The 25,433-nt window shown below is 39.9% G+C and overlaps 1 protein-coding gene across 1 annotated transcript in view; it reads right to left on the bottom strand.

Moving 5' to 3' along the window:
• Positions 1-1,514: 1,514 nt before the first annotated feature.
• The window catches only part of PIEZO2 (piezo type mechanosensitive ion channel component 2), a 316,185-nt gene continuing 292,266 nt past the window's right edge, over positions 1,515-25,433 (bottom strand). Inside the window, exons 41-56 of the mRNA XM_074893340.1 lie at positions 23,396-23,788; positions 21,810-22,068; positions 21,114-21,296; positions 20,453-20,705; positions 19,583-19,715; positions 18,985-19,132; positions 18,668-18,882; positions 16,400-16,558; positions 14,909-15,056; positions 12,239-12,427; positions 11,692-11,784; positions 10,451-10,623; positions 8,419-8,535; positions 6,313-6,392; positions 4,754-4,934; positions 1,515-3,873 (exon numbers count right to left, since the gene is read on the bottom strand). Coding sequence (XP_074749441.1) covers positions 3,621-3,873; positions 4,754-4,934; positions 6,313-6,392; positions 8,419-8,535; positions 10,451-10,623; positions 11,692-11,784; positions 12,239-12,427; positions 14,909-15,056; positions 16,400-16,558; positions 18,668-18,882; positions 18,985-19,132; positions 19,583-19,715; positions 20,453-20,705; positions 21,114-21,296; positions 21,810-22,068; positions 23,396-23,788 — 2,977 coding nt within the window. The 3' untranslated portion in view covers positions 1,515-3,620. The remainder of the gene's footprint in view (positions 3,874-4,753; positions 4,935-6,312; positions 6,393-8,418; positions 8,536-10,450; positions 10,624-11,691; positions 11,785-12,238; positions 12,428-14,908; positions 15,057-16,399; positions 16,559-18,667; positions 18,883-18,984; positions 19,133-19,582; positions 19,716-20,452; positions 20,706-21,113; positions 21,297-21,809; positions 22,069-23,395; positions 23,789-25,433) is intronic.

Below are 25,433 nucleotides of genomic sequence, written 5' to 3'. Positions count from 1 at the left end.
ACCTAGGGGATGGACCCAAGGAAAGTGTGTATAAATCAAGGCGGGGGGAAGAAAGGGGGGTGTCCTGGAGAGTGCAGCGAAGCGAAGAAGACGGATGCAAGGGAAAAAGACAGATGCCTTCTGGAACCCTCGCTGGTGGGATCAGCGCAGAAACCCAGACCCGTGATCTGTATTTCCCCATTCCCTCTATCTCCCTCATTTCCTTTTTCCATTAAGAAATGCAAGGCATATTGTATTGCTTGCCACAACTTGCTATATACTTAGCCAATTATCGTGTGTTCAATTAGTACATTCTGGGTAGTTAATAAATGTTTGGACTTGGAGACTTGTTGTCCGCTCCATTGGGGATTTGCAAATCTGAGTCACTTATCTCCCTCGTCTGAGCGGGACGGGACACTCTGGCAGAATCCTATAATTGTGGCATAATTCAGGTTGCAAGGGACCTCAGGAGGCTTCAGGTCAAACCTCCCATGCAGAGCATGACCAGTTACAACAGGTTGCTCAGGGCTGTCCAGTCAAGTTTTGAAAAACCTCCAAGGCTGAAGATCCCACAGCTTCTCTGGGCACTTGCTCCAGCGTTTGACTACCTTCATGGTGAAAAGAACTTTCTGTTTAATCAGTCTCTCCCTTGTTGCAATTTGTGTCTGTTCCTCTTGATCTACCTTGCAGCTCTGCAGAGCTTGGCTCCACCTTTTCTGTACCTCACCATTAGGTAGCTGCAGACACCAATAAGCTCTCACCTTGGACTTCTCCTTTTTAAGGCTGAACAAGCCCAGCTCCCTCAGCCCCTCCTTGCATGTTATGTCCTCCAGCCCTCTGCCAGACTCATTCCAGTATGTCAGTGTCTTTCACCAGAGACCCCAAACCTGCATGCAGTTCTCCAGATGTGGTCTCAGAAGTACTGAGTAGAGGGGACTAATAAATTCCCTTGACTTTCAGATGTGCTTTTGTAAATGCAGTCCAGTATGCTGTTGTTTTTCTTTGCCTCAAGGGCACACCCCTGGCATTGGGTCCTTTTATTGTAAAGATGTTCCCTAGCCACCTACCTCATCTGAATTGCTGCATGGGGTTAGTCTGCCTCAGATGCAGGACTCTGCATTTGTCTTAGTTGAACTTCATGAACTACCTGGCAGCTCATTTCTCCACCATCTTGAGGTCTTCCTTGAAAGGCATTCCTGCCCTCCCTGTAAAAAGTGCCCACCCCATGCTCCAGGAGGGCAGTTGACGTATTATCACAAACCTTCACAGACCCATATTTGGTGTGGTCCACAAACTTGGTGAAAGTGCACTCTGTTCTGTCCTCCAGGTTTCTCATAAAAACATTAGATGGTATTGGCCCCAATATTGATTTCCTAAAGATTGCCACTAGAAACTGGCTGCCAGTTTGATTTTATGTGGACACTTGGGCTGAAAGGTTGATCATCAGCAGTACACTTTTCACCTGTTGTAGTTAGCTATCCAGTCCATGTCACCAATTTAACTGTAGGTTGTTTTAAAAAAATAAATAGAAAACCAACAGAAGAATCCTTTTATTTTCAAAGTTTGATCAATCCATGAAAGAAAGAGCAGCACATTTCTGCAAAGCCCAAATAACTGTACAGCTCATTCTGCTGATAGATTTTTCTCACCAGAAAGGAAATGCCTGTTAAAGAGAAGTAACCAGGAAGGGAGCCAGAACGAACGGTGTCCAGCATGGTTCTGCTGGCTGGTACCTTTAGAAACACATTACACCCTTCACACTTCTCCTTCCAGTGTTGCTCTCCTTAAAATCACTGAACACCCAGGTGAGGATCCATCTAACCACAAAGGACATTTTAGCATCCCTGCTGGATCCTATGTCAGGGTTGCCCTCTATATTTTGATTTTCATTCATAGGTCCTATGGAAGAAATGGAGCAAAACTCTCTACCGGGGAATGCTGCCTGGCTGTATGAGCAGTAACCTTTCCAATATACTTTGGAGGAAATCAGGTTGTCTTCCAGTGAGTTCCAGTCACCAAATGATTTTATTGTTACAATATGATGAAGCAATTTTTATTTTGTGCACTTCATGGTGCTCAAAATGTTAGTTTTCACAGTATAGAATGGATGTGACAGCATTTGTCATGGAAGCACTCAGCAGAGTATGTTGCAACTTCATTTAGTTGTGCTGTTTTATGAAGTTCTGCAGTAAAATGTGCCAGCAAATTATGTTGTATTAGTTTCTTTCCGGTGATTAACTAATCATTCATATAATAAATAGCAGCTAACTACAAGAAAGAGATTTATTTGTCACAGAGTTAGAAGAATGTCAAACTTTTCCCATTTCATGTAAAAAGGCAGAGGAAAAAATACTTCTAAAATGACTTTGCAACATGTGCTTTATTTTAAGTCATGACTGAATCAAAACTACACAGTATACCCTTTTAACATACCTTACCCACTCAATGATTTTTTTTCTCAATAATTTTTTTAACATGGAATGAAACCTACATTGCAATTGTAAATTTTCATGCTACAATGTTCTCTAATGAGCCATTTGTGTCACTAATAATAGTAATTTAAGAAAAAGGCCATTTTTCAAGCTCATATGTATGTCTATATTTGGGAACTTAAAAAAAACCCGTCTTGGATGTAAAAATGTGACTTGGAATATGTAAACATTTTCATATACCTGAAACACTGGAAGAAGAGTATCAGCTAACAGCAAAACAATAGTTGCCTTAAATCATCGAAATGGGAAAAAGCATGTCATGGGGAGCAGAGAGAAGCACACACTATTCAGTCTTTAAAGGCTTATAAGAAATGAAGTAGCTCCTTAGGTCATTGAATTCACTTTCTTTTTTCATCTAATGGAAAGCAATAACTTTGAAGAGAATGGCCTAGTAGAACACCCCAATAATTCACCATAATTATCTAGCCATTAGTTAACCTTGACTAAGTGTCAAGTTTCAGTTGCTTTTTTTTCCTGAGAAAAGTCATTGATGTTTGATGGAAATGTCTTCTGTGACTGTACAAATAAAATAAGGCATTTAAAGAGATTGTTACTTGTTTTCTTTTTGCTAACAGAGGCTTGTCCACAGTGTCCTTTGTACATCAAAACCTCTGCTTTTCTACAAACGGGTATGGCTAGAATGTCTTCAGTTCCCACTGCGGCCCTGGGTCTTGGGTGTCCTGAAGGCTAGTCAGTGTCCCATTACTGTAGCTTGAAAGTCAGTGATGTACAACAGCATATTGCACAATCCAATCTGTATGGCTCCAGAAAGGGTTAAGAAGGTACACTGGAGTCATCCGTGGGTTCACTCCCTTCTTTTCTCTTTAAATTGTAATGATCGTCTGGAAAATTAAATTAGCCAGACAAAGATGCAAACTTTTTGTTGATTAAATTACAAAGCAGTCCCCAGATTGTAGAGGAGTGGCACATTAAAAACAACAAATCATCCAACCTTCTTCACTGTTGATCCTTAATTTGAAAGGCAGCATGGATTCCTAAGGCCGTAGCTTCCAGGACTCCTTCAGTGAAAAATCATTGCTACCTAACTATAAAAGGCTTAGCTCTTAAGAGAATATTGTGCTTTTTTTTTTTTTTTTTCTTTAAAATTCAGATGAAATCAACTTGATTCGCAGTGTGACACCAAAGAGATCAATTAGTTTTTTCCCTAGTCCACTTGATCATAGTCTCTGGTGAGCGATACAGGAATATTAGTTTGGCATACAGGTCTTCTTCTAGTTCCAGTTCTCCAGTCTCTCGCACTAAGAAAATGTCAGTACACAACTTCAAGATTCGGTCTACATTGGGTAGCTCCTCAAACATGATGGAGTGAGAGATCCCACTGAAAAATTCACGGACAAACTTTCCTATCACCAGGACAACCGAGGCATATAGTCCCATGATGCTGAAAAGAAAGAAAGGAAAGAGCTCAAATCATGTCTTGAAAAAGCGTCAGCCAAGTGTGAGGCAGCTCATCTACACAGCTAAGTGTAGTCTGTCAGCTGAGTGAACATTGATTTCTAATTAGGATCTTGTCTCTGCTGTGCTGCAGGATGAAGGAAAATAAGGTCTCTTCAAACACCACAGAAAATGGGGAACATAAACAGCTCAGGCTGCTGAGTTAAATGGTTTAAGGCCAGTTGCTGATGGTCTCACGTCCTGTCTGCTACAGCTTGGAAGTCACAATGGGAAATCCAACAACTGCTGGCTGCTAAAGGCAAATGATCTGTCAGGTTTCATATCTAATATTTTTTATTAAAGTACGTGTAACTGGTGACAGACTAACAGTTACCTATCCTCCCCTAATCCTCCTATGAGGAGTTCTCCAAAATCATGCCAGAAGGGCGTATCTCCTGGGAATGCATAGTCTCCTGCCTTTCTCTGTCTGTGGAGATTTATTTCATAACTGTTTCACACCCAGGGTCCTGGCTACGAGATTGGAAAGGTTGCCAAAACTGGGCAGAGCTTGGCCAGAACTTGATCTGTAGCTAAACTAATCTTTTGAATGATTTTACTTAAATGGGAAATTGATGCAAAGGGTGCTTCTACCTTTTTTCCCACTGGAGAGCAGGTTTCAAGGGTGGTAACATTCCTTACAGATATGAAGCCTTCTACAGATAACATTAATAGACACGAATTTGAAAATCTCACAAAACCCCTTTTTAAAATGTTGTAACGTTCAAATGCTACAACAACAAAAAAGAAATAAAACCCCCAAACCATCAAATAAAGTCATCTCTATCTTATCTGCATTATTTTAGTTTTACATAAAGATTCCTTCTTACCCATAGCCAGCCAAGAATCCAAGGCTTGGTGGACTGACTTTATCACTAAATATGAACAGTTCAAGACTCTCTTCAGACGTTTTGTACCTTTTTCCAAGCTGATTCAAAACCCACCACTCACGAACTCCCTCACTGGACACATTTTTGACCAGGGAAACTGTAATGTTTTCCCATCTGCAGTCTATTGGAAAAAAGAAATGTTAATATATATACCAAGAATTGCAAAAGTCAAACTGTTTTGAGGCAGATACTTCATTTTATCTGCGTGATAAAATGACTGAGCAATGTAAGAATAAAGGTTTGTTATAATTCTCCTAAACCCCATTTTACATTATTTCTGTACAAAAGTATATCATCTAGACTTGTGTGGTTTTCTTTTTTCAAATCTAATCTGAATGTGCATTAAATAAATAAAATGTTTCATATCACCTACATTTTATTCTGTACAACTATCAAATAATTTCAGTATTTTCAGGTCAAAGTATCAATGACAGTCAGCATGTCTGCATTTCAGGCCTAAAGAAACACATTTAACCTGGAGGGGTAGTGATCAGCTTCTATATGTCAAAGTGTAAATCATTTATGTCTTGGCATAAAATATGTTATTCTCTTATATCTAGAAAAGCATACTATCTTATTACGGATACTGTTCACACAGACAGGAGGTGAACTCTGTCCCTCTTGATTTCTGGGGAACATATATTAGCAGTGTATACATGAAAGCCCTTTTGAAGAATCTCAGATTAAGAATTCTTTAGGACAGGACCTGAGTAGTGACAGTGAAGCACTCATCACTTATTGCTACTCATAGAGCTAGGTTTAGCCTCAAGAATTATTTTTCCTAATTAATCTAATCATGGTTACTGAACCTTGAACAGTAATGTACTACACAGTAGTGTAAGACATAGTACTGCTACTATGCTCGAGCACCACATTTAACCTCTGTTGAGCAAAGTGTTCTTAGATAAAGACTTTTTCCTACTCTTTGACTCAACAGGTTTTTCACATGCATGTATGTGCACATGCATACATGTATTCTGTATGCCTGTGAGTACCTGCATGCATTCTGATTGGGTAATAGCACTCTGAAATTCAATGATTTATCTAAACTGGATTCTTTGTAGTCAACAAGGAAGGAATAGCTAAAAAAAATAAATCATTCAGTGTCATTATTTAAGCTGAGGAGCTACATTTGCAGACACGCAGCACTACTGACTGTTTGTGGTAAAGTAGCAGAGAGGTGTGGAGAAGTGAAATTTGTCATCACTTCCTCAGAAAACAAGGGAAAGCAGTTCCTGAAAGCAGACTTGAAGGAATGGAGCTGGACTTAATCTTTAGAGTCCTTACCGTTAAATACAAAGCTAAAATACATCCAGATGCATTTTCTGTCTTACACTGTATTACATCATCTCTCCCCAAGCTTGCAGGTACCAGGTAGAAACCATTGTAAGTGCATTTCAGCCTGAGGTGCCCCATAACAGCTCAGTGAATGTGCAAGTGTGAGTGCTGTGTTGCACTTCTTTTAATCATAATCTCTTTTCCATGGTCTGGACACATACCTGTCAATAGCTGCTTTATGGGTTTTGCCTGAGAATCACTAGGAGCCTTGATGTAGTATGGGTACACTGTCTCTAATGTTCTGGAAAAAATGAGAAAGCAAATATTTCATATTTTTATACCTCTAAAATAATTTAGAATACCTAACAGGGCTATACACAGTTCCCAGTAATTCTTGGCTTAACCTATGATTTTATAGCGTTCAGATGTCACATCTGAAAGTTAGCTGGATTTATTAACTATGTTCTGTCAGTACTTCAGCAGGGACCTCCATCCATAATGTTGCCATTCACACGCCATGAATCCCAACACACCTGGGGCATGTGTTTGCAAGGAATGTAGACTTTATATTTTGTTCCTCTTTTTAACAAAGCTGCTTTTATAGTCAGCTATATAAGCGGCACAAAGAAAGGCAACACATCACCACTAGTAAACAAGCTAGAAAAATATGTAGCTAGAAAAATATGTGGTGATAACAGTTATTGCTTCAGAATTGCAAGATGTTTTGATAATAACACCTGGAAAGGGTGAGAATTTTTGACAGAATCTTTTACTGGGAAATATTTTCACAGTTTGTAGGAGGATTTTAAACTTAAAAAGAAAGATGTTTGTAAAAAGTTCTTCCACTGGACTCAAAATTAAATCACCTTAAGTGGGAATAAATTACCAGCATCCAGAGAGAAAAATATTTCATTAAAAGCAGAGATACTGTCTTAACTTTTTCCTCAAATGACTGAAAAATTCTAGGTAAGGGGAGCTCTCAGGGAAGTTCTGTGACACTTTGCTACACTGCATACACCAGGCTGAGGAAGAACAGAGGTGGCCAATTTAAAATCCCTCCCGATCACTCCAGCAGGCCCAAAAGATAGGTAAGAGCTCAGCAGCTAAGTTGTCCCAGCAGAGGTGGTGGCAGAAAGCTACCTGCTGAAGTAGTCAAATGGCTACTAGCTGCCACAACCATTTTTCCTTTATGACAAAGTAAAAAATGCTTAAATCAACAATATTATTGCAACATGGGCAAATGCAGGTATATCTTCTATGTTACTGCTTGCCTCCTGCAAAGAGAAAATTATGAATTACTTACCTCTTCCCACAAAAAAGCAAAATCTACCCTCTTTGGCACTATATCACCTTAGGAAATATGCCTGCATCCTCACATGGTAGAAAAGTAAAAGCGGTATAAAATATTTTTAAATGCAATGATCAGATGTGCAACAACAGTCTGTTTGGATGTACAAATGTGCACGGCTGCAGAAGAATAGTTGTGCACAGAAAAGACAAATCTCATTTCCACTTACTAACATATGAACCTCTCAGAGTTTTCACTATCCCAGTTGGCCTCAGCTTTAACTTTTCAACTCTTGTGGCCACAAATCATATCAGGTGGCCTTCAGGGATGGCATGTTGGCTTAGCAGTATTTAAAGACTATTGCTGTAAAGTAATCCCCCATGAACAGGCGGAAGAGGAAGCGACAGACTCCTTTCAAATCTGAAAGGAGGCACCACTGCTGTTAATGCTATAAGGCTATATCCATAGAACAATGTTTGATATTTATATGAAGAGCATGCTCTTTCTGTCTTGTGAATTTCCATTACAGGAAAAGATCTGATGTCAGAAACGACTGCAGATGTTACCCTTTGACCACAGTGATTTAACACTTCCTTGCCAATCTAATACTATTCAAGAATAACAATGAGAAATACAGTCTGAATGGTTATTCAGAACAAAAAAATCATCAATCCAACATCCTCAGATCAAGTTGAACTGAAGTAACTCAAAAGAGAGTTTAACTGTGAATATACTGCAATGAACTTGTGCTTATCCAGTAAATCAAAGAAAAGTAACTAATAGCTTCACGATGCTTGTTGGTGGTGATCCAGTGTTCATGGTCTTCTCAGCCTACATTTATCATAGGAAATAAGCTTTTACCTTTAATGTTACTATTATGTGACTTCAATGCTGTTGGCCTCTGTCAATAAGGCTCCAAAGTTATTAGAGGGGGATAGATGGGCAGACAAATGATACAGCTACACAAGCCTGACCTCCTTAGGAAATTACGTTTAAAAAGCGAAGGTTTGCATACAAATAGGCAAAGAAAATAACTTACACCTTTTCCAGTTGCTCTCCAGACATCATTGTAGCAATATCTTTTCTGGTGTTCTGTGGTAGGACAAAGGTAAGTTTATCTGATGCTATTTCGGCTTTGGCACCAAGGGTGAGATTTCTGTTGTAAGTAAAAGGGAACATTGTCAACCTACAATGAGAGCATAACCTAAACACGTGTTTACTGAACGCTAGAGCCAATTGTCTAACTAGTCTAACTGCTCTGACCCTGGCTATCCTAGTCTTTGCTAAAGCAACCATCATGCTACCTGTACCTGAGATGGTGTGTTTTCCCATGGAGAATATGTAGCAGCCTTAAGGGTATATTTTTCTAACTGACTATGAATTACAGAACAATGATGACAAATTAATATAGTCTTGCTCATTATGTCAGTCAAAACAGAATGGGAAAGGGAGCATGCCTGCTCTGACTTTAGGCAAAAGGACCATATGCATAACCATACATTCTGTACCAGGGCAGCTAAGGATGCTGCAGTCAGCTGCAGCTTCCCAAAATCCCACCTCAGCCCAGCAGAAATGTGTGGCTAACAGGCTGATAGGACCCCCATGCCTCCCCCAAGACTTCATGCCAGCTGCAGAACACAGCTGGGGCAGGATCAGATTTTGCACAATGCCTTGTGCCATGCCCTGCAGTTGGGATGCAGCAGCTGGGGGAGGCAGCTCCTGGGTTGCTGGGGGCTGCAGTGAATCGTCCCTGGCAGATGATGTGCAAAGGCAGAAAGCGTGTATGCTGCCTGAGTGCCACTAAAAGGCTCATCTTACAGCTGCTTGTTGTCTCCCGGCCTAGATGAAAGACAGCAGTTTCCCTTTACAGAGAAAAAGTGGAAGGTCACTGTGGTAAGTCTTCACGACTTTCAGTCATTCAGTCACAATGTAATCCACAGGATATAATTTGAGAGTGAAAAAGGTCTCTTTCAACTAGTGTATGAATGTTTGTAGTTAGGCAAGCATATGGGCAAACTGAGTAGCAGTATTAAAAATTAATATAAGGTTCAGAAATGATGGAGTGATGTAATTCACTAGCTAATACTGTATGCTTCCAGGAAAATAAGAGGGGTCAAATAAAGTTGAATTAAAGGTGCAGATTCATTACAAACCTATTTTTGACTGTGGAAGGACTGACCCAGCATGTTCAGAGCTCCCATAGTGATTCAGCTGACCCGCTTCTTGTGCACAGTCTTTTGCTGAGGATTGCTATAATAATCCAGCGTCTGCTTCCAACAAATCATGCAGATACTGGGGCTACAAAGGTACTTAATTTCCATGGAGTGATGACTTAACTGCAATTTAATCCAGCAGTCTACAGGGATCCCAGCTGGCAGACGGTAGCCAACAAACCACCTTGGTGACTGGGTGTGCTCTAGCCTTCATGCAACTATATATTTTAGGCTGTCTCTTGCAGAAACTTCATTGTAAAGTAATAGTTCACTGAGGCCAAAGGAACCACAAGTAAACAGGCAAAGGTCTCAACAAAATGGATCTGTGCCACTGTTATGCTATTTGCATAACAAAGTCTCTGATTATATGTGTATCTAAAAAATAGTTTGTGTCAGTTCCAGACTCCCATAATAAAAGGACCAAGCAATTCTGTTTGTATTTCCTCACAGTTTTTCTGTCTTAGCTAGGTGTAAGTATTCAGTTCCCAAAAATGCTAACAAGGTTGTTCTTTGGGGCAGTTTATTTGAACATCTTCATCTAAAACTGGCTAGAATTTTCATACTTTCCCCTCCTTCCACTCAAGTCCCATTGAAAATTCCACCCTGCCTTTTTAAATAATGTACTTGGAAGTGGCTCCACTTCTCTTTTTATTTTTTGAGAACTGCAGGCAACAAATGTTTTCCTGGGTAACACAGGTCACTTCTCTCAGTCTCTATCCCTCCCACTTTCAGTTTTTTTTGCTCTGCAGTACAACAGAATTTGCTGAAAAACTAAACCAAAAATACAGCATGGAACTATTCTGCTGAGTGAATGCTTGGCAAATGATCCATCAACCTCATAACAGCCATGTTAATTACCTTTGAATGCTCCATGAAAGAACTACAGTGAACTCAGCTGAAAAATCCAGCAGTCCCTGTATCATTTTCTCTCTACTGGGAGGGCTGATGGTCCATAAAGAATTTGAATTTCCCTCTAGATCTGCTAGAGTTATGTCTTCTTTTGCATAGCCCTCTAGAAACTGCAAAGCAGCCTGCAGGTTCAGGAGAGGAAAAGAAAATTTCAGTGAGGTGATATTCACAAGACACAGAGCCACATTTCCCAGTCAGGCAGAATTGTAAATGTTCGATTAATTGTAAGTGCAGTGGTTTGCACTGATTGTTTTCCTGAGTTACCAACTGGGCCATTAGATGGGAAGGAGAATAAACAAAGTGTAACCAAGCTAAGAAGGCAAAACAAAAGTGGCCCTGCTGTTTGAAGAATTACAGCCACATAGGTCAACATGAGTATGAAAGTTCATCAGGTAAACTCTGTAGAGTCTGTTTAAACTTAAGTTAAAATTTTACTCTGTCTTTTGTTAAGCATCTGTCTGCGTAGAAAGACGTCTCAAAGGATAAGGCAACTTGGAATTGGTAACTTCCAAAGTGGATCAAGATTACAATATTACTGCTATAGTACATGGGCTATTTGGGCTATCTAATATAAAAAATGTTAATTCTTGAATGGGCTAGAAGCAAGTGCTTCTTTTAAAGTTATATCTGATCAAACCCCAGTTACTTTAGTAATGCAACAGTTTCTACTAATAACTAGCCTTTTTCCTGTAGAAACTTGTGACAACTTTGTGCATGTTGCACCATGAAATAGTGAGACTGTTTAAATGTTTATGTTTTGACATTTTACTGTCAAAACTCTTCCAGGCCATACACACTTTCTTTTGACAGCACCACATCTCCTCACTGGGAGGTGAAAGCTGTGTGCTATAGGAAGGAGCATGGGGCTTAAAAGTGCCAAAACTGTTGTGTCCCCACAGCATATTTGTTTTGGCAGTGCACAAACAGCATCACATCTCTTGAATGTTTGTGTCATTTAGAGGGGAGGTGACAGGTGTCTTGATTAATGGTAACTTGTCTCACCATAACCCAGCCCTATCTTGACAAATGATCTGTCCAAACCTTTATTCATGCAAACACTCTTTATGGAAACATCTTCCAAATGATGGCAGCACTGCTGACCACTAATAACTACACAAACAAAACTCACAAAAGGCCTCCATGGAAACACACACATTTTTAAGTAATGAGGTATTCCACATTTCACTTACAGTGTTACCCCTATAGCTTCCCATAAACGCACTGAAACCAGTCTGATTCAGATCCTTGAGCTGACTCTGTTGAGCACTCATTGTAAAAATAGGCTGGGAAACAAAAGAACACACACTTGTCACATTTACTTCACATCAGCTGCTACATACACAGTTCAGCATCCTGTGCATCACAGTCAAAGATAAATATGGCACTCAGTTCAACAGGAGAAGGGTTATGATCTTATTCCACTGAGAAGCAAGCTGCCTCCAATTATCTTATATTTACCATGTGGACCTGTGGGCAGTTATCTGAGTGTACCTGATGTACGATAATTTATTCAGATTCCACTGCTAGTAGGTTCTGATTTTAATTTGCAGATGAAGATAATATTTTACATCAGTGATAAACTAATGTATTTTTAAACCCAAAAGGGATCATGGCAAGGGAGCTTGTCTGATCTCTTGTATAAGGCAGGAGAGTTCAATTCAATGAAGGGAATAACAAATAGCACAAGGAAATACAGTGCAAAACCAGAGTTTGCTTTTAGTCTTTCTTCTTTTTTACCTGATAACCTCCTAGAGTTATTGTGATTGATACATCTAGAGGCTTGTTGGTGATGCCTGCAACAGATTTGATTAAAGACATGAAGAGCAGTGGGAACCAGACAATACAAATCAGCAAGACGATAATCATGCCACCCATTCCATACTTCACAACTTTCTTTTTCTTCTGGCCTCTTGGTTGGGGATATCTCTGCAAAAGCAAACAGCAACATGGTAATGTCTCCTCTATCAGAGGTACACTTGGCATGGTTTGATGGGTGAATATACAACGATCTTAAGGCCTTCCATCTTCTGTGGTAATTTGCTACCCATTGTCAGGCCAATTATTTTGAGATTTTTAACCAAACCTGCACAGACACTGAATTTCTGGTGACAACAGAGATAAGTGCCAAATGAACCCATGTCAAGTGTGTGTCTGGTGTGAAAAATATTGTAAACCTCTGTGGTATTGATTCTTCACAACCATAATGAAGGGAAAAATTGGGTAGGGTAATTTGAATTTTTTGTCTGAATGAGTGCAAGCATAAACTCACAGGAACCAAACGTAAAATAATAGCAGCAACAGTGATACAAGAATTTGTTCAAAAAACTGATATTGGGAGTGACCAACTTTCTTGTATTTGTCCTTCCAAAAAGTTTTATCTCAAAGCTCCTTAAGGCAGAATTCCTCTCATACAGCTTGAAATGCTGCAAACTGTATTTCAGGGGGAAAAAAAACTTTGTTTGCCAGCAACTGACATGCACAGTCAGTAGGATTGTCTGATATTGCAGTACCTCCACATTCATTTCACACCTCACATACAGTATTTCTAAGAGTTGTTCACAGGCTTGATCCAATCTGCTTCTAGTGAATCCCACACCAAATGCATTTAAATAATGTTTAAAGTTTTGTTGCTGTTCCTAAAGTCTTGACACTGCTGATGTAACATTCTTCTCTTTCTTAGTTTCTGAGACCAAAAGTGACTTTGCTTTTATCCTTCTCTTTTCAAAGAAGATCACACAGCACATCTGTTCTGCCTTGTCCATAATTCCTGCCCTCTGTTAGTGGCCTCATGATTGAACACTCTAATAGCTTCACCATCCTGTAAAATGCCTTACCATCACTTTAATTTATTTTGGTATATTCTCTTACAGGATTTAACTCTGCACAGTGTTTTAGGATCCTGTCTTTCACGCACTGCATACTGCATGTGCAAAATAAAGATGCATTGTATTGCACTGCAACTCAAACACACGCCAGGAATCTGGCTTTCAGGAAATTGTTCTTGCTTTACAACATGAATCCATAAAGCCCTAGGAGAATATTAAATCTGTAATACAATGCTGTATTTAAAACAAATTAGTTACTTTTCAAAAGCAGTGTATCAAGTCATTTGTCTTGCACTACAGAATAGTGTTTTCATTAAAATATCATATCATGATCACCAGGGGTATATTATTTGTCTGTATGAGATTAGTTCAGGCACCTTTAATGATGTTACAGAACAGCTCAGAGAGCCTCTAGCAGTCAAAGTACGGAGGCATACCACTCAGTTTGAGAGAGAGACAGAGACAGTCAGAGTACCCTGAACAACACTCAAAGTCATGGGTAGTTATTTTGCCACATGACATTAGTACACACGATAGCTTAGATGTGGAAATCTTCAGATCAGATCTATTCTACAAATAATGCAGAATGATCCTGTTGTAGCTTAAAAAAATGCAGTGAGATGGACACTGAAGTAGAACTGAATTATTATTTCTCTGACTCCTGAAGCCTCTGATGACACTCCATTCATGGCAGAAATGGAAGTCATAAGAAAAGCCTATATACAAGATTTGTGTGCACTTCAGCTCTGAGTTAATCCAAGTGACATACTTGGAAAATAATTGCCATTAAGAGACAGGATTATAATAAAAGTAGAAATACGTCAGTAACACTTAAAAATACAGCCATTTCATTGCAGATGTACAATTTCTGACTGGTTGGGTCACTCTTAAAAGAATGCTTAATTTCTTTTTCAAATTGGCAAAATAAGCAAGCATATGGTTGCAATCTTTATAGCGGTTATAAGGAATCCAGAATTTGCAAGTTTAATTTGAACTGAAGCTTAAATGATTTAAAGAGACTGAAATTTCAGTCAGACAAATGGTGGGTTTATCTGGCCTGCAGTTCAGTTCTGGATGTGCAGGGACTCTCCCAAGATAAAGGAGCCAGCTGAGTTCCTTCTGTGGTTACATGAACCAGGTGTCCCTGGGACCTACACTGTGGATGCACAAGATCTTCCTTCTACTGACCTTTCTCTTCAGTTACAGCTTTCCTGCTACTGTGGGTTACTCATTTAGTTGTTATGGACAAAGTGAGCCTGTGTGAATACCAGGACTTTCAACTCCAGCTTTGAAACTCAGGCATGCAATTAAGCTAACAGGCACATGCTTGTGGAGTTCATGTTAACGGTGGAAAAATCAGCTAGGGACAAAAGAGAAGCCATTTGAAATTTCACTTGCGGTGACTGCCAACTAACATAAAGTACCCAATAGTCTGAATATTTCTGAACACAAACACCAGGTGTATCTTTTAACAAACTGTCTTTGTGGTGGATTTCCCAATTATTGAGGGACTTGTGATTATTCTTCTTCATTTCTGCATGGGGGAGATGAGGCCTGGATCACTCATATGGGGCTTCCTTACTTTTTCTGACTCTCGCCAGCACTTCAGGATGAATATATGAGCATAGATATCTTCAACACAGATCCAGCTGGAAAGACTAAGAGTGGTATCAGTCCAAACCCAGTCCATTACTGCTCTCAGCTCAGTCAAAAATGGAACCAGGCGGAACCTGAAGGGAGACCACAGCAGATAACTCATCAGAAATGGGGAGATCACATCAAGCAAGCACAGTAAGTGTATATATGACACGAGGGAGAACTAAGCCAATGTTAAAAGACAGTTTAATGGGGGATTTTGCAAACACAAATACAATCATACCCTGAGATTTCACAGCTAGTACTGATTTTTGGGGGTGGGATCTTTTGCCATAGCTCATGTTCCCCTAGATCTCCTTGTCAAGCCATAAACACACTTTTGCATCATTATGTCCAGTAATTGTGATTGAGCCACTGATGGAATGGTACAAGAGAGGCTTTCTTGTGTCCCCAAATTCCTCTGACCTGGGAGAGGAGTAGAGGAACATCCTTTCCACAGGATGGTGGGAATTTGTTTTATACCTCCTTATACCAAATGGTGCATGGCTTCTTTGCAGTAGGTGGGCAGTCCTCAGCTGCATATGGAATTGGGTGTTATGACTCAGGACTAAGCAGCAGAAGAAGGTGGGCTACAGGAAGCTAATGCATATAGCAACTGTTCAAAGTGCCTTTACTAGTCCCACACTTTTCTGCTTGGCCAGGTCACAAAGACTATTTTATATGAAGAAAGCTTTCTTCTGTAACTTTTCCTACTGGAATGCAACAAGCCCATACTGCAAATATTGGGAAAAGGTTGAAATTATTCCAGCTTTTCTGTGGAATATATATATGCTTTAAACTGGCTTAATCACAACATCATGGTAACAGCATAAGTGGAGGCAGGGGTATGCCACCTTTCACTCTGAGGTGATGCTGTGCCTGTTATTTGCACAATCACTCCCAACTCCTGAAGTTTCTGATGTGCAGCACTTCTCAAAAGATACACAAAGGAAACATTTTTTGATGCATAGCTCTTAACTCTCATGTGTATCGTCTTTCACTTTATTCTTCTCAACTGCTGAGGTAGAGCCTGTAGACCTGCTCCAAAGATCTCTTTGGGATTTGATGCCTTACTACTTTTTAGGATGCAGAGCAAATAACATCACCTGTTTTCTAGCACAATGTGGAGCCCCTATCTCTGTTCACAAGGTGACTTAGAAGTGTTAAAAATGTCTATTCCATAGGGGCCTGAATGCCTGACTGGTATGTCAGGCTTCTGGTTTCAGAGTGGGAGACTGATTTTTCTGAAACTTGCATTCCTGAACTGATTTTTTGTGGACTACAGGGGACATATGGAATATTCGGAGTGAGCTGTGCAAAATTTACTGTCTCATTTCCAGCAGCCTGTGAAGAGAAGTCATGAATAACTCCAGCATCTCATAATAACAGATCCTTATTTCACAAAAGAAAGGAGGGCAGTAGGTCTAGACTTACTTACCCTTGAAATAAGAACAGGTTGACATAGTTATAACTTTTTGTGAGGAAGTTGCCAAGAACACGAGTTGGATATCCACAGCGTATCTGATATGCTGATAAGCCGAAATAAACACATTTCACAAAATACCAGAGCTGGGCAACTGTGTTCTGGCTAAATTTCCTGTAATGGAAAAGACAGATAAAGGAAAATGATGAGCTTTGTATCTGTTTGTGACCAAATTAGCTCGAAATGTTTTGTGCTCCTGGCAGTTACCCTTTCCTGAGATCCTGTGAAAAGCCCGTGGTTTCTGACCCCACTGCAGGGTTAAAACAGTATTTGAAAGACGCTGTATGAGAAAGACTATAAACAGCATCTGTTGTCACCTCAGGGACACAGGGGAGAGACTGGGAATAGGCTTCCTGAAGAGTGAGGGCTCTGGGGCAGTGCTCTCTCCCTCCGGATGCTAGAGGTGCCTTGCTGCTCAACATAGGCCAGTCTGCCCTAAACTCCCATGACAACACAACCCTCTGTGAGCCCTGGGTAGACACAGCTTCTCTTAGCTTTTCAGAGGGCTGACATCTGGACTGGATCTAGGCAGCTTTAATGGCTATTTGTGTTCACGGGGGCACCTCCAAGGTCATGAACTCATACAGGAATTTAAATTGGAGTGACCTTTGAAGATCATCTTTTTCACCCTCCCCTGCTTGAATCAGGTCTAATTACACCAAATTGTTCAGAAACGTGTCCAGCTGAGTTTTGAATACCTCTGAAGATGGAGATCCCACAACCTGTCTGGGCAACCTGCTCCAGGGTTTGACTACTGTCATGGTGAAAAGATTTTTTATCATATCTAACTTGAATTTCCCTTTTTTCCGACTTGTGGCCTCTTGTCCTATCTGAAAAGAGCTTAGCTTCTACTCAGTGCCCTATTAATAGGTAGCAAGAGAGCTCTTCACTTTCTCTTCTCCAGACTGAACTAAACCTGCTCCCTCAACCTCTCCTCACGTCATGTACTCCAGCCCCCTGACCATCTTGGTGAACATATGCCTCTTCTGACTGTAGTTCAACAGCATGGTGGAACTGCAGGAGATGCCTCATGATGGACAGGATTTGTGAGCCAGACATGATCCAATATTTTCAATTACATCCTGCAAAACTATTTTCATTAAGAAATTTGCAGGGGTTTCTAAGACTCAGCCTGACTTAGAAGGAACACAGGAGATTTCAGATGCTGATTTAATGACTTGATATAAATTTCATAAAAGCACAGAAAAAATCAAAACAATTTTAATGCCTTTCAAGTGACCAAATCAAGCCAAAAGTTTCATATCAATTCTCAATGCACAGTAGATAGGAGATCCACCTGAAAAATGCATTTTTTTTTCAAGTTGGGGCACAATTACTACTACACTGAGGAAAATTAAATATTTGTTTTTGAGATGAAATGAGACCTTCAATTCTTTCTTTACACTACGCACCTATTTTGTTTTTTCCCCAGTAAAATAACTTGACTGTTAAGCAAGTGTAATGTGTCCTTGTAACACATTCAATTTCCCTGTGTAGTCAATGGAGTGAGGTAAATACTTCAAGGCAATTTAAAGTCCTAAGTAAAAGGGGAGTTAGCCAAGCAGTAAAGAAGGAACCTTAACACCTCTGCAGTGCAGACTGAGGTGATAACTGCCTTGAGCCATGCAATGAGAAATATTAGATTTGGGGGTGAACCTGACCAGGCATGTGATACAAGATTTCATGCAGCAGGTGACCACCTCCACATCACCTGCAGAGGCATGTGGCAGAAGCAGGAGAGGAGAACTTTTGTTCTTCAGAACATACATGGGTTTTAAACAGTCTAAGGAGATTTAAATCCACAGTTCACACATTCCAGGAAAGTGCTAAATTATAAGCTACTCTGACAGAGACATTTTCTACTCACTCTTCTAAAACCAGCATGCAGCAGTCTTGGGAGTAGACAACTGAATCAGAGGCCAACACTGTCTCAGCTGAGGGCTCTAATCACTCAATTACAGGCAAGTTCTCTATCACCTGCTTGCATTTTGGCCTAGGTTGAGAATATTTCTGTACATACTTATATAATTACTTCTTCCTCAAACTCATGTTGGCCACAGCTATTGCTGTGGAAAGGCACTCCAACATTCTGCTTAGAAATGAGACCAAGAAGAAACTTCTTCATTATTCCAAAGGTCAGTTATAACCATCTCAAATTTAAATACAAACAACTTGGTAGAGCATCAGTATTCAACCCATATTGTCTGATTATAAGGGTTATACCTTTCTGTCACTCCAGGCAAGATAAAGAACATCCAGAAATGTATTCCAAAAACAAGGATGACCTGGAAGATGACTTTTCCCATGACAGTCTTTTTGAGGTACAGTGCTCGATCTACCACCATGGTGCCAAACTGAATGAGCACCATCACCAAAAATGCCTCTGGGACCTGGTCCTCTGATAATGAAGAGGTGATATCTGCTGCTGCAGAGTGTTTCTGAAAAGGAAAATATAACAGAGTGGTCAACGAAGGAGGACACTCACATGATACTTAGCATCTACAGCATGTAAATCCTAGATAGATGGCTCTGTGACATACCCCAAAAGCCCAAAATCCAAACACAATGATGATGAAGTCCACTGTATCTGCGAGGAACATCAGCACATACACATCAGTCACCGCACTGTAGTCTGGATGAATAAGATTGTAGAAAAACTGTCTGATGGGCACATACACCTGGAGAGTCCTAAAACAACATAGACCACAATGTGATTTAACAACACTGTAACTTGCACTGAAGAAAAAAGAATGGCTGGGTGTGATACAATTAATGTTTCCAAAGATACCAAAGATCTACTCTGATGGCCTTCAGAGGGCTTCACAGACACCAGTCCCTCGTTCTGATTGCTTCTAAAATACTATATTAGCATTTTTTTCAGTAGAAATATACAAAACCAACCAAGTTCACATAGGATATTTAGCTTTTTTATCAGGCAGATGCTATTTGAACAACTGCTGATTTGTCTGATGTTTGGCTGGTGGGTCTCAGAGTGAAAGCATCCACAATAAACTGTATATGTACCCATTCAAACCCTTGAATTAACAGGAGTAGTAACCTGCTCTCTTTAAAATTCTGTTTACCACTTTTCTGTTTGGAACCTCCCCCCAGGCCCACACAACTCCTCACATTGCTCACTTTTTAATTGTAAAGGCCTTGGCTTTGATCATTTGTTCTCGAAACTTTTCCATAAGAAGCTCTTTTCTAGATTTTTGCTTGATGCTTAACACACTGCTTCCTTTCTGACTGCTGTTTCGTGTACTGGTACTTCCTGAAGAAAACAGAGGGAAAGAGAAGCTAATTCAAAATCAGAACTTAAATACAAAACCCAGAAAGAAATAAATCTTAAGACTTCCATCTCATAATGAGTCCCACATTTGAAAGAAGCTTTGAAATTAATTCTTATGCTTTTTTTCCAATATGATAAAATCTTGAGACAGTCCAGTAAAGGTTTAATCACTGGCAGATTAAAACATGGTAAACAACTATAAAAAGAGAAGACTAGTGATGAAGGCAAGTATTGGATTGATCTGACTCAGTCATCTCAATTGGTATTACATACATTCTGGCTAGAGTAAACCCATTCTTTTTACAAGATGGGATAGGTAATATGTTTCAATATACGTAATCAAAACTTTTTCTCACTTCAAGTATCATCAAATGTAGATCTGAAAAATACATATGCCTTGCATTCCCTCTAGCTGGAGATTATGCTGAACCAGAAATTCTGGATCTGGGCCATTGAGCATTCCTTTCACAGCTTTTGGATAATGTAATTTAAAAAACATAGTGAATCACAAAGTATGGCTCTCCATTTGAACTTTAAGAAGGCTTGGAGTGTGTTCAAACATGAAGATACTTTGGTTCGTAACCTATTTTCTCATTGAGGAGCCCCAGCATTCAGTAGCCTCCGGGATCTCCACAGCAACCGGCACACGGTTTCAGCAGGATGATCCTATGCGTAGTGAAGGTTTACTCTTCAAATCCCAGGAATACCATGACATTTACCTCTCTTAGATCTGTGTGAGGAGAAGCTGGACCTGTGTGAAAGCTGTGATACACTGCTAGAACTCTTCCTTCTGATGGCAGTCTGCTGCTCAGGGAAGTGGACATGGATGGACTCCACCGATGCAGCAAGATTGACAGATTTCAAAGAGGCAGAAGAGTCTCTCCTGCCTCCTGTCAGAGAGAGCTCATCATCAGTATCCTCTTTATTACTGGAGCTGTCCCCTTTCTCATCTTCATCCCATAATCCATGGCACTAGTGGAAAAAGGAGGGAGCATTTCAACCTTGTATTTCTGTCACAGTATTTATTGCAGGCATTGCTAAACTCAGTCGTGTTCACAAAGGGGCAGGACAAATTCATTGTGTTGGGATATCATAGAATCATAGCATCACTTTCTACTTAGTTTGGAAAAGACCTTTAGGATCATCAAGTCCAACCGTAAACCTAATACTGCCAAGTTCACCACTAAAGCATGTCCCTAAGTGCCACGTCTATGCATCTTCTAAATACCTCCAGGAATGGTGACTCAACCACTTCCCTGGGCAGCCTGTTCCAGGGCTTGATAACCCTTTCAGTGAAGAAATTTTTCCTAATATCTAAATGAGTGACTTTCTTGTATCATGAGTGACTAAAAAAATTAAAACTACATGAACTCAGATTACCTTTAAAATGGATCTGTGGAAGAATAAAGCAAGGAGCTGAACAAGATCATAATGCACGTAACCCTCTTTTTTCTCAATGCCAATAATATTGGGTGGATGGTAAGGTTTATCTTTTGTGTAATCCACATATTTATTCCAAGGAAAGAAGCCAAACTGGAAGAAGTACTTGATGACAATGGCCACCTGTTCAGAAACACAACACACTTGGGGTGTTTTATAAGCATGGCAGACATAATAGCCTAGTGACATTAAGAGGGGAGGAATATGACTACTCTGTCATTTTTATGAGAAGATAAACAAGCATATTCATTGCTACAGAGGAACAACAGTTCACATTTCCTCAGTAATAAAGTCAATCAACATTTACCAACAGGTGATGCTCAGTGGTATCTGAAATACCACAAGCAGTGTATACCGTCTCTTGATTTCCAATTACACAGTAGCTGTTTGCACATGGTCTGTTATTGTGATAACGGCTTTACATCCCAGGAAGGATACTGCTCATTGCAATGAAGAAAAACACCAACAAGGCCTTTTCATACCACAGAAATTGCTGAGGACTTTAGCAAATATTTATATTAATGTGAAGGGTCAAAGGCCCCTTATGTTTGAGATCAAAAACAGAAAAGAGACCATGCAAAGCTTACAAGTTAACTTTTCTGTGTTAGACATGGGGTTGCAAAACCAGATGCATACCTCAGTGTAGACGATGGCTGTCATCCAGAATCGTTTGCTTGGCCGAGGAACAGACAGCATGGCCCAAAGGAATATAAGGATGGGTAGCACCAGGGTTATCATGGAGGCAGAGATCATGTGGTTAAGGATGATCACAAAATAGCACACCATTTCTGACCGGGCCACCAGCGTATTGTACAGGGCATAAATGAGAAGCAAGACTCGAGGCTGACCAACATAGAACTTCTCTGATTCCTCCAGCTCATCATCATGAAACATTCTGTGAGGAGCAGAGTACCATAAAGGAAATGAAAATTAATTTCTCAAGAGCTGCTCTTTAAATTGCTACTTTTTTTCCTTTTTAAAAAGTAGAAAATTCTGCTGCTGAGTTTAATAGGAAAAAAACAAAAGATGGGATTTGGTGTTATAATTGAATAGCCTGATTCTAAGCTCAGAAAACAAGAATTTCAGGCAAAATAACTAGAAGCACTGTTCTGTTTTTTTTAAATTTACCCAGAGTTGGCCTGGCCCAAGAACTTCTACAAGCACTGCTTTCCTACAGTTGCCCAACCAACATATATCATGTAAATCACACCATGCTGGTGTGGCCCTGTCTGGATTTATCAACACAAAAGGGAATTTGGAGAAACTCCAGAGGTCCATCAGGAGATGTATGGTATAAATAGCCCTGTGACATAAGATTAGAACATAATAAATGCCCTTTAGCATTAGATGTGTCTAAACTTCTCCCCTTTACCTAACTCAAATAAATATAAAAGGCAGCATGAAATCATTATATGACTTTCACATACATTCACAATTCTCTTTGCTTTCCATAAAGTCCCTGGCTTGAGAATAGATCTCACTGAAAAGCAAAAATGACTATGGAAAACCAGAAGAAAAGACACTGCATCTACAAAGTCAGATCTATACAGCCTCTCTCTCTCTCCAGATGCAGTCAGGCTGAAAGGTATTTCTATGGTTTAATATTTTGTTCTTGCATTTGGGGAAGCTCTCCTGAATCAGGCTGGAAAGCAGAGGAAGAAGAGTAGCAACATCATCCCCACCTCAATGCTGGTTGTGCTACTGAGCACAATGTCTGCAGGGCAAAGAGGGGAGCATCCTCTCTCTTATAAGCATACCTAGCAAGGTAGTGTCTACATAGCCCTCAGCTCCTACTGATTTAAAACAAAAACTCTGCTAAAGGTCAGTTTCCCTTATAGTAATCCAAAATAATTGAAGGAGAAACATTTTCCCAGATACCCCTGGAGGAAACTTATTTGAAATCATAGCTGCCTGGAGAAGAGAAGCCCTCTTCACAAGGAATATTTAGAAAAGCCCTTGACCCCATGACAATTGCACCACAGAAATTGGAACAACTAGGTATGGTATCTGGGGAGAAAGCAGAGATTCTTTCCAACATGAATTTAACTCATTTTCAAAATCTGTAATTAGAACTGCACAGGAAATGAGCTTCTTCCCTTAAATCAAACTTAGTGCAATGTCTGTGTCAGAAAGTGTAGGCTAGTTCTGAGACAAAAAAAACAAAGTAATGACAAAACTTCACAAACTGGGACCAACACTCTTTCCGTGTCGAAGGTCCTTACTTGTTCAGAAGCAGCTCACTAGCTGTTAGCTCATGCGTCAATGGAGGGAGAATCGTATCATTAAGTTTGTCCATCCGACTGTCGTCTGGGCTCACCATCATGAGGCTTTTACCAGCTGAGTCATCTGGGGAGCCAAAGGGAAGTTGTTCAAAGCTGACAGCTTTGCTATAGGAAGGTGGAGCTTCTGCATTGCTATCCACAGTGGAGTACAATGGCACATCAGTATCAGGAGTATATGCAGCTCCTTCTGAACCCAGGCTATAATCTTCCACCTCCTCTTCCTCTGTCCTTAATGCAGAATGAGCTCCTTCCTCTTCATGCTCCCCTTCTACCTCCTCAATGGTTTCTGTTGTCCCCTGACGAGAATAGAGCATGGTGACCTGTGTAGGCTCACTGTTGGGGACAGATGAAGAGAGACAGTTAAGGCTTACAAGGCTCATCACCAAGCAAAGTTTGTTAATTGTACCTTTATGCAGACAGCTGAGCAACCCCATTGCATTCCTAAGCCCTCAAAGTTCATATAATCTGCTAGAAAATACGTCATCATGATCTCCTCTTACAAGATGGACCATCTGGGTCCATCTGCCCTCTGAATGACATCCCATTGAACTCCCAGTGATTATCTTTTCACAGCAGCAAAGGGAAAATTAATATCATCATCAAGAGAAACTACACTAACTTTCTGAAAGTAGTTCAAACACTTTCTGATCAGATCAGGACTATAGCTATTGAAAGTATGCTGCACGGTGAATGATAGGCAGTCACGGGGCGACTAAACACAGTGCTTTTAACAAACACCGTATGGGTGCTGTATGAAAATGGAACATGAGCTGAACACACACATCAACTCCGATTCCAAATAAAAGAAAAAGTAAATTGCTAACATGGAGAAATACAGTCCAGATTACAAAACTGTTACAGTAACAAGGTATCTTGCTTACCTTTAGATTGCCCTACATTCTTCAATATGGTCTTCATTTTTACCTTACCTGCTTTTCTTCTGTATGTACCTATTTTCTTTTTCAACTGTTCTTATTCACTGTTCAGTTCTCTGCTTGTTCATCTTGCTTATTCTCAGCTTTCCATGTTTATAATCACTTTCCCTCTTAATGCTCTGTGCTCTGCAACAGTCTCAGCTGACATAAATTCATGCAGCTTGATGACTCCAGATGGGAATCTGGACACCATAATTTTAAAAACATTTTCTTGACTTTGCTTTCACCTTTTTCATCCCTCACAAGTATTTTTTCACCTCTCCCCTTGAACACCATTCTTTCTCTTTTTAGTCTCCATTCCAGTCCCCCATAGGTTAGACAATAGGCATTAACTCCCGTGTCTTTTGTTGGCTGCATGTTCTTATATGTGAACAGAGACAAAATCAGATTTCACATAGCTCCTATGAAATGAATGGGGCTATATTTTCACCTTAAGTGTAATGTTTTAAAGAAAACTGGCACTGGCAAAGCCAGCTGGCACAACCATCTCCTGCCAAAATTAAAAATTAAGTTCCATCTCTTTTTCTTCTTTTACACTACTTCCAAACTTACTTTGGCTATGTTAGATCACTTTATTTCTAGCACACTTTTAATTAGAATGTGTAACACTATTATTAGGATGTGTGTTTTGGTGATTCAGAGTAGCACTTATCCTGGTTAAAATGCATAAAACCATAGAATCCCATCATTTCAAAACTGATCGACACCAAAAATTTGTAAAACACTTTAAACTCTGAAAAAGAATGATCTAATATGCCATAAAATTCAATATTTATAATACTAGTTGTAACACTGCTTCCCAATGCGATATAAACCCCTGGTTTTTACCTGTTAAAAAGTGAGTGAATGGCTCTGAACAGTTCTCTTGCACTGGATATTAATATTATTCACTATCTTTTCATAGCTATTTTCCCTTTCTTAATTCCAACACCTCACAGACTGTATATCAATGGTAAAGTAATCAAAACATATTTAGCAATCTTTCCTATATGGGGAAAACTAAAAATTGAAAGAGCAGGGCCAATGTCTGCCTATCTTAGTTT

This window comes from Strix uralensis, chromosome 1 (assembly GCF_047716275.1).
Source record: "Strix uralensis isolate ZFMK-TIS-50842 chromosome 1, bStrUra1, whole genome shotgun sequence".
In the NCBI taxonomy this organism is placed as follows: Eukaryota; Metazoa; Chordata; class Aves; order Strigiformes; family Strigidae; genus Strix; species Strix uralensis.
The sequence above is the reverse complement of the archived record's forward strand: the minus strand, read 5'-3'. Positions and strand labels throughout refer to the sequence as shown.